The sequence below is a fragment of the Petaurus breviceps genome, unplaced genomic scaffold, assembly GCF_028583685.1.
Source record: "Petaurus breviceps papuanus isolate PSGF00001 unplaced genomic scaffold, PetGlider_PUasm1.0 688, whole genome shotgun sequence".
Taxonomy (NCBI): Eukaryota; Metazoa; Chordata; class Mammalia; order Diprotodontia; family Petauridae; genus Petaurus; species Petaurus breviceps.
This window is the reverse complement of record NW_027186457.1, coordinates 5229438-5239673: the sequence shown is the minus strand read 5'-3', so window position 1 is coordinate 5239673 and position 10236 is coordinate 5229438. Positions and strand designations below refer to the sequence as shown.

General features: G+C 34.8%; 1 protein-coding gene across 1 annotated transcript; it reads left to right on the top strand.

The window, feature by feature from the left end:
- The first annotated feature begins 3791 nt into the window (after positions 1-3791).
- On the top strand, positions 3792-9697 carry SCG2 (secretogranin II). Its single transcript, XM_069104423.1, has 2 exons — positions 3792-3993; positions 7362-9697. The coding sequence occupies exon 2, from the start codon at positions 7376-7378 to the stop codon at positions 9248-9250; it is 1875 nt and encodes a 624-aa protein (XP_068960524.1). The 5' UTR covers positions 3792-3993; positions 7362-7375; the 3' UTR covers positions 9251-9697.
- The last annotated feature ends 539 nt before the right edge of the window (positions 9698-10236 follow it).

The window sequence follows — 10236 nt, the reverse complement described above, 5'->3', positions numbered from 1 at the left end:
CTACTCTTAAAATTTACATAAATATGAATGGTAAATTCCAAGTTCTAGAAAAAGTGTTATGAAATTGAAAATTGGGGTTTAATTATATATGGAGCCATATTTATATACATGGATGCATATGCAATGCATTATATGCATTTATACACTAAAATGCATATGTGTGTATATTTTCATGTTAATATGCACATATGATCATTTGGTTTAATGTAAATATAAATGATTAGAAAATCAATGGAATAGAGTCTGTATTTATACATGTAAATAATACACACACAATATGTACATATGTGTATATTTTTCATATACACATATATGCATGCATACATGTGTGTATATGTAATTTGATCTAAAATTTTCTGAAAACAAGGTATGCCCTGTGTAGTTTACATTTGGATATGCATAGCACATTTGTCTCCAGAACACCATTTATGTAGTGTCTGATTTATAGATGCTGGCAAATTGATAAGGCAGGTGGTCTCCTATATTCCCTGATTTGAGGGGAACCTGTAAAAGATTTTTCCTTCCTCTGTCAAAAATAATACCCTTCTTTATGCTATTGTAGAGAGGTAAGGGAGTGGTAGTGGTGGTGGCAGGGGCTGGGGGAAGGAGAGAGAACATAGAGAAAAGGGACAGAAGAGAGTGGGAAGGAGAAAAGGCAGAGAAGAATGAGAAAAGAGATCAGATAAAGGAATAAAGAAAGAAATTATCTATTCATCCATTTATTATTCCTTTGTTGAAGGAAAACTTTTTTTTGTCCCCCAAATCTCAAAAACAAAAATAATTTGCTATGACTTCGGTTTCTGTGAATAACAGTTCAAAATGATTAATAAGAAAGTAGAGGGGAAAAAAATCCACAGTGGAATTTGTAAGTTTTTCATGACAGTGAAAATTGGAATAGGAAAGATTTAATTTAGGAACTTGGCAGTAGCAGTTTCTTTCACTATATATAGAATGCATACTATTCCTCATTTTCATACTCTTCCAATGTAACTTAAGGCACATCTTTCCTCCCTCTTCAAGAGTAATGTTAGAGAACAGTTACTGACAATGAGAAGAAAGAAAGAGGAGATAACTTACAAGAGACAAGCTGGAAAATCAACGAAAAAAATTTTTTTTTCCCAAATCTGCTCACTGTAACAATTTAAGAATGTTCTAGCAGGAAGGATCTAGGGAGGGAGGGAAGAAGAGATGGTGGAAGTGGTATGTGAGGAAGGGAGCATGAAAGGCAGGAGGAAGGAGTATGAAAGTAAAGTAGAAGATGAGAAAGGGAGAAAAAGAAACTGCCATTTAGTTACCCATAGAAATATTCAAGCAAAGACTGGATTGTATTTGTCAGGGGGTATTGTAGAAGGTATTCTGGCATATAGTGGAAGGTGGGGATGAATGAATTCTAATGTATCTTTCTATTCTATGGGAGAGATTTCAAGAGAAGTCAGAAAGGGGGATATTATGGAGGACAGGAAGGAAGGAGAGAATTGAATTTTGTTGAGTTTTCTGGTATTTGATTGCTTTTGTGTAAATATAAATTCTGATGAGAAAGGTAGTGAAATGGAAGAAAGAAGATATGAGAGGAAAGACCATGATTAAAGGCAAAGTGACTACATGAATGACAGCAAAATTAAAATCTAACAGAAATGTGAAGGGGAAAAATACAGAGAAAAATGGTCAGAGCAAAAATAGGAAGAAAGAAAAAAAACAGTTTCTAATAGAGGAATAGGCTATCTTAATTAATTTGGATTTAAGTTGCAAACAACTGTCTTGAATTTAACAGTGTTGAAGCAGTCTATGTGAGTGAAAATCATTATTCAGACAGAACATAATTATTTTGAAAATGCTCAAGATGCAAGCTTTGCTTTCTGAGTGACTATAATAGCTAGCAATTTAAAGATTTCAGATAGGGATCTGAAATGTTAAGAAATGCTTTTAAATGATTCTTTTCATCTCATGTTCTTTGATGAAATGAAGCTAGATTATCCCTGGTTTGTGATCCTCCCTCTACAATGCATTTTTAGTCAACATAAAAAGTGATTTCCAGGTATATTATGTTTGAATTTTTATTCCAAATAGATTTCATTGAAGGAAAATTGTTATAAAACTGTGGAACATTACTATTATTGCAAACAGCTATTAGTAGAGGTCAATCATTTCATCTCATGGTTATCAGGTATATTCAAAGTGCCTACTGTGGACAAAACACTATGCTAGGCATTGTGTTGTAGGATAGGCATACAGAAACAAGACATGGCTGCTTATATTTTAAAATATAGAAAATAATTTTTTCCAAGACATGAATGAAAGATTATGATATGTGAAAGTCACAATGACTACTCTAAAAAAGATCAGAAGATGATGAAATCTTAGGGGGCAAACCTGTCTTTGGACACTATTCTGAGAAATCATGGTGAGAAGAGGCTGAATATTTTTCCACGGTTACCATCATGAGATTGACAAACTAGTTATTAAATTTAAAAAAAAAAGTCTTTATGCAAAATACCTTGAAAAAGGACTAGATCCTACTATAGACCAACTAATTTCTAGGAAGCACTGTTCCCCTATATGTCCTGAATGTATTTTCTCAGAACATCTGGGAATTATATAGCTTCAGTTATAGCTCATTACCTCCCCTTCATTCGCAAGTTGATTTATACACCCAGGGTCCTTGTTGAAAGGACCAGTTATATTAAAGGTGACAGTTATATGGATAGAGGTTGTAGGAGAGTGATTTGGTTACCATCTCATTCTTTACTTTACAAAAAGATTCATTGAAGAGATAATTTATGTAGTGATTTTCTCTCCTATATTTAAAATGACATTCAATCTTCATAAAACATTTAAGTACTACTGAATAAAACTAGGTAAACCTGTAGTTTTAAATGATTCATATAGTGCACATAACACTTTTTAATAAACCAGTAGGAATCAAGATAATAAGTAGCAAATTCTTATACTCATGGTTGGTCATATTCATTAATGTGGAGGTAGAGAGAGTCATTTGGTAGCCCACCCTTACTGCACTATTATTAGTGTATATTAGATTGGAAAGGGATAAGGAACAGTGTAGATATTCCCTCTTTCCCTCAATGTCAGAATAATCCCTAAGACAGATTTCTTGTTTACTTGTTCCTGAAGTGGAGGGACTGCTTTTTGTTTTACTTTCTTAGAAAATCAGTCACTTGAGTTGTTCACAACATTTCCAGTTTCTTTCTGCAAATTAGACAACACAAAACACAAAGGTCCATGGAAATTCAGGATCTGCTTTTAACACAAATCATATGAACATGAATGTGAAGGATTTAAATACAAATACCAAGGCGAGATTCAAAATCATAAAAGCTAAGGGAACTCAAGTTTATTTGATAAGAAAAGTGATTTCTGTCCTTGAAGGGTGTTCAGTTAAAGATATGAAGGAGTGTATGAATAACCCTTTTGCTTTCATTTTGCAGTGGTTGTACGAGGATGATAAAACATTTTCTTTGTGTTCAATGAATGAATCCTTGTCTTTTAAACTTTCTTATTAGGATGAAAATCAATCCATAATAAATTATTGGAAAAGTGATGAGACTGCCAGGCAAGTAACTGTGACTGTCAGACAGATTTCTTTATCTTTGCCAACGAATGATTCACATAACATTGACTTTAAAGGGTTAGTGGAGCTTTATCTGCTTTAGATCATGTTGGATAGTAGAAAACTGCAATTTTCACCCCAAAAAGACAGGTGGCGTAAGCATGCAACAGAATTAGAGTGTTGTTTAAACACACACACACACACACACACAACCTCATAAAATGATTATTTTCTCTAGTGCTCTTTGAAAAGCTCACTTGTGCTTTGGTTGTGTGACTGAGTACAGTGACGTCAGTGTGGCAGTGCAGAGTCAGGTGGTGTTCAGTATAAGCAGAGGGAGCTGTCCGGGTGCTGAAAACAGTCCATAAACTCCCAGCTGACGGACAAGAAGACCATGCTGTGGATGCACTCGGCTATCTAAATAACAGGTAAGACTGCGTTTCCATTTTATGTAATGAAAAGTTCAATGTTTTCTTCTGCATTCCTAGGTTAATATGAAAAGCTGGATCTGGCATATGTATTTCAAGTAGCAATAAATGAATAGCAACCTGCTGCACATTTGACCATTGTAAGGATACTATCATTCTGATGACCAAACCTCCCATTTGTGTCATATATGATTAGGGTATAGAGTCAAGTAAATTGGATGCCAGGGAGTAATAAGAAGGGATGTGAAAAAGTTAAAGATCTTGATGCCAGTGCACATATATGTCTGTTAATCTTTAAAATCCTAACATCCTGTAATTTTAATAGCACCAGATAAAATCCTAGAAATGTTGTTTACATATTTAACTTGTTAGGTAGCAGGTTTCCTAGGTTACAAATACAATTTAACGGCATTATCAGAATAGTTTGCTTTTCTGCATTTACCTTACAAGACCTCAGAAAAGAACAACTATGTAGAATTCACATTGGGGTGATATACCCTGAAAATAACTCTCTTGTTGCTCCCTAATTTTAATTCAGGGAGGCTAAGATAAAAGTGACAGTGTATGCCTAGGTTATCTTTAGTTTCTTAATGTACTATTCCATTAAGATACAGTTCACATGATGCTAGAAATTCTATGGAAACATTTTTTAAAAACTGGGTAAAAATACTATACTATATCAAACTATTGTGGCTTTTGTCATGGTTTAATGGATGATTTAAGGATCATTCCATTTGTTGCTCAAGATCTTCTCCAAGACAGGATTTCTTTTCCTCAGATTCAAGCTGATCTGATTGTTCAATTCAGATGAATAGAAATACTAGGGAGCAGAAATCTAGGTACCAGGTTAATATCTGTAGAAAGAACTTTTTAATTCAAATGCTTTGTGGTATAGAGAAAAAAAGCTCAGCTGTGTATGAGATTATTCAATCTGACAACAGATATATTTCTTTTAAACTACCAAAATGAACTTCCTGGTGCAGTTTCCATCATTTAAGAGAGGCACGGAGTGAAAGGTAGTGTTTTGATTCTTATCCTGAAAAATCTACTATTTGACCAAATGGAACCTGCAAAAAATGACTAATTGTTAAGTTGTTAAGCTATGATGTTAAACATACTGCAGTACTTACCGGGGGGGGGGGGACACAAAACCAATCAAAATACAGTACCCTGAAATGAGTATTTTAGAGACATATACAGCTGTAATTTTAAGTATGCTATAGAAATATAGTATTAAAAGAAATTGAGCTGAATCAGTTTTCCATAATGTTGTAAATGTAAAAAGTTGAAACTGATACCTGAAGTGAAATTAAGCTTAAAAATAACCTGAAAAAGAACTTATAATCTAATTTAGTTAAAACTGTGGTTTTTTGGTTAGGTTAATGTACTCAAAGGTAAAAAAGCAAATATTTCTACTTAGAAATACTTTGGTATGTGATCATTCTACCTTTTACTTTAATTAAATAAATAATAGCATAGACAATGAAATTTATCTGTATAATTGACTATCTCAATAAAAGAAAGTCATATATTTAGCCTATCAACAAACTGAATGTTCTAGGGTAGTCAGGATTAAAGCTAACTGTAGGGTAGTCAGGGTGAAAGTTTTCCAGGAAACAATGCCATATTTCACAGTGTTAGGCAATAGTTGGCAGAAAATTATACACATCTTATTTGAATGGTTCACCTGTTGCTAAATCAAAATATTTTTGGTATCAGAAGAATGTTAGATTTTCACAGGATGCCAGAAACAAACAAGGCAACCCTTCTTTATATTTATTTCATGTGCAACTAAAACTAAACATTGCCAGGTATCAGAAAGAAACTGTTCAGTAGGAGCAATGATAAAAGCTAACTTCATAATTTTCATGTTTAATGTTTATAAGACCATTCAATTTAGAAATGAATGGAAATATTAAGAATGATACATTCAATACATCCTCTTTGTTCTACCTAAATTAGGAGAGAAGTGGTGGTTATTTTAAGAATTTTTAGCAATATGAGTCATTCAAGAGGATGTTTTTCACAGGTCCACACCAAAATAGATAGAAACATTGGATAAGCTGGTTCTATATGCTTATAGGGACATAAATAGGCTAGTTAAGAAAACTCATGCTTTAGTGTGAGCTTCTGTGATTATTTACTATGTCCTATTGAAGACTGATGAAATAATATGAAGTCAAATGAAGAAATGATGGTTATGGCTACTGATAAAATAAAGGCAACAGTGACCTCATTTGAATCAATATGAAGTACAGAGATTTAAATATATATTCACATTTTTATCTTTGCTAAGTTGTGATCTGAAAGGGTACAGATTTTGAAGGTTAACAAAGCTTTAGTCTTCTAAAATCATGTGTAAGACTTGGTACTGGTGTGAGAAGTTATTGTTGGGATGAAAAATGTTTGCAGAAAGGTCTTATTCATGACTGAATTCAGTGTGGATTTGTGATACTATAGTATAATAGACTATCACATTCAGGAATATCACTGTAGCATTGTCTATACTATATCAGCAAAATTGGCTTAAATGTGAAAATAATCCATTAAACTAACCATCTTTTTGGTCAACACACTCTCCAACAGCTGATTAAAGTGATTGTTTTCAATGTATTGAGTGATTGTTTTGCACGGTTTAGACATATCATAGTGAAATTACCCATAAATTCTGCTTCATGTTTATCATTATCATTCTTGGTGACCTCTGTAATTGTTGTAGCACAAGGAAAATGCTAGTTTCTTTGGAACATTGTTATCTTTAAAAAAAAAAAAAGATCCTTAAGCCAGAATACCCATAAAGACTGAAGCTGTTCATTTCCAAAATAAAAAGTATACAGTTGTATCTACATTGAAAATGCTTGTTACAGTTTATTTATTTGTTTGTTTATTTGCTTGTTTACATGGTCTGAATCTGTGATTTCATTCTTATAGGGAATGCCTCATTAGAAATTCCTTCTACCTATGCAGATCATCAACTTATTTATGACAATTTCTTAGAGATTTACCTGAGGCATTGAAAGTTTAGTTAACTTGCCTTTGGACAGATCAAATGGATGTGTCAAAAACAGGATTTAAACAAAGGGTTTTTCTGAATCCAAGGCCAACCCACAATTCACTAAGCTATGCTAATTTTGAGTGGTCTTTTTTTATGATGGTTATTGCTAAGGAAATATTTATAAAACTTGAGGAATTTATCTCAAAATTCTATTAAGACTTCATTGATTAACTGCATGCTTTAACATGCATTAAATGCATGGCTTACTTAGAAATATTCTTGTTTTTTGCTGTCAAAATTTAATGAAAAAGGAACTCCTTGAATTTCCCTACTTTGATTTATTTCTGTTAACTGTTCTTTTCTTTCCTTTAAGGAAATCTTTCAAACATGGCAAATCCTAAGACCTGCTGGCTTGGAGCAGCCTTGTCTCTCACCTCCTTAGTTTTCCTAACCTGTTGTGTTGATGCAGCTTCATTTCAACATTACCAATTGCTTCAGAAAGACCCAGACTACAGATTAAAAAACTTCCAAAGATTTCCCAGCCCTGATATGATCAAGGCTTTGGAGTACATAGAAAACCTTAGACAACAAGCTAACAAGGGGGAAATCAACCCAGAGTATAATTTTTACCAGGGAGTTCCAGTTTCCCTCCAGCAGAAAGAAAGTATTGATCAAAGCCACTTGCCAGAAAATTTAAGGGATTCATTGAATGAAGATGAGTCACATTTGATTCGAATAATACTGGAAGCCTTGAGACAAGCTGAAAAAGAATCTCAGTCTGCTCCCAAAGAAAACCAACCCTATCCCTTGAATTCTGAAAAGAATTTTCCTATTGATTTGAGTGAAGATTATGAGGCTCAACAGTGGCCGGAAAGAAGACATAAGCATGCCAAGTTGCCACGCATGTATGAAGAGAGTTCCCGAGACAACCCTTTCAAACGTACTAATGAGATTGTGGAAGAGCAATACACCCCCCAAAGCCTTGCCACTCTTGAGTCTGTCTTTCAAGAACTGGGGAAGCTGACTGGGCCAAACAACCATAAGCGTGAGAGGGTTGATGAAGAACAAAAGCTATATGCAGATGATGAAGATGACATCTACAAAGTTAATAACATTGCCTATGAAGATGTTGTTGGTGGAGAAGACTGGAACCCAATAGAGGAAAAAATAGAGAGCCAAACCCAGGAAGAGGTAAGAGACAGCAAAGAGGAAATTGACAAAAATGAAGAAGAAATTGAAGATGAGATGAAGCGTTCAGGGCAGCTTGACATCCCAGATGAAGATCTTAGGAAAGAAAATAAGGATCAACTTTCAGATGAAGTGTCTAAGCTAATGAACTATTATTTGAAAAAGTTAGTGAATGGTGCAGGATATGGGAAATTCAGGGGTGGAAAAAATGAAGAAAAGAGAGCAGCCAAGTTTTTGGAGAAACAGTTTGATCCCCAGTCAATTTATCAGCTAATTGAAATCTCAAGGAATTTGCAAATCCCACCTGAGGATTTAATCGACATGCTCAAAAGTGGGGATAAGGCAAGTGAAAGAGTGGAACTTGAGCAGGAACCTGAACTGCCAGATGACCTAGAGGAAATCTCAGAGACTGATGTCGAACATCCTGATTTGTTCCAAAATAAGATGGGCTCCAAGAGTAGCTATGGAAAACAACCTGGACAGGCTGTGGCTGATTCCCTACCTGAAGGTCTTAATATTGAGGACATTTTAAGCCTCTTAGGGACTGAGAATGCAGCAAATCAGAAAGCCCCATATTTTGCCAACCAGTTTAATGGAGAGAATCTTCTCCCAAGGCTCTCGTATGCTCCTGGAAGAATTAGAGGACAACAAATTCCCAAAGCTGCCTGGATTCCAGATCTGGAAAGGAGGCAAGTGGCATATGAGAACATGAAAGGGAAGGATGAAGAATTAGAAGATTATTTAGCTAAAGTGTTAGCTAAATACCCCGAAGTTATGAATTCAAACCAGATGAAACGGGTTTCTATCCCAGCCTCCTCAGAAGATGACCAACAAGAAGAGGAACAAATTGAACAGGCCATCAAAGAGCACTTAAGCCAGGTGGGATCTCAAGAGTCTGACAGGTTGGGCTCTGTCACCAAAAGGCTTCCTCTGGTTACCCAGGAAAATGATGAAACCCAGAACAGACAGTACCTAGATGAAGATCTGTTGCTGAAGGTGTTGGAATACCTCAATCAGGCAAAAACAGAAAAGGCAAGAGAGCACATTACTAAAAGAGCAATGGAAAATATGTAGGCTGCTTCTGCCAATTGCCCTGCCTCCCCCCGATTGCCCCAAGGTTATTTCTCTTTTGTGTGTTGCCCTATTTTCCTGTTCATTTGTATTTTCTCTAAATGATGTATAGGCAAAGGATTCCAGACCACTGGAAGGTTTGCCTAACGTATCCTGAGCTGTTCTCTTGTTTATGGATATGTGTATATGTTATGACTCCTGGATAGAAATAAATCATGTCAATTGTTTTAAGAAAGAAATGTATGATATTAGTTAATATTACATCTCAGAAACCAATGACTGAGGTACTGTTGATGGCTACAGAAGATGAAGGGTGTCTGATATCTTGAAAAATTTAAAAATTAATTGAATTATTTTGTTACTGTCTGTAGTGTTTTGTGGAGTACTGAAGACAAAAATAAAGCATTAAATATATATATAGTTTTATTTACAAGGCTTTTTCTATTGTGTGTTTTACTGTTGATCAATAAATATTATTTCTGGACAATGTTGTTCTCTTCATTATAGTTAATTAAGGGCTTATGGCTCTGGGGCAGACTGTCCAGCTTCTCTAAGGAACTGCAGAAACTGTAAGTAAAAAATTTATGGAAATAGTCCACTTTGCAGTCAATCTGGGAAGGAGAATGTGAACTTACCTAAGCCTGCTGTCTGCTTTAGGACAGCATCCCCAGATTTCATGGTCTTTAATTCCTATCTATTCAGAAATCAGAAACGATACCAGGCCTTGATAAACTCTTTCACTCTCAAGGATCCCTCTGTGATTAAGGGGTAAAGTTTACTTCCTATTGGGTAACATGAGCCCCCTCATTTATTTATTTATTTGGAAAAGTCTCTTTTGCTGGTCTGCTGCAGAGCCAGAAATCCTTATTATTAGAATTATTTCTTTGAGTTAAGGTATTATCTCCATAAGGACCCTGATAAAATGCGTATTATTTAGGAAGGTTAAACATAAGCACCTAAGAACACAATAGCATGATTTTTTTTTCCTC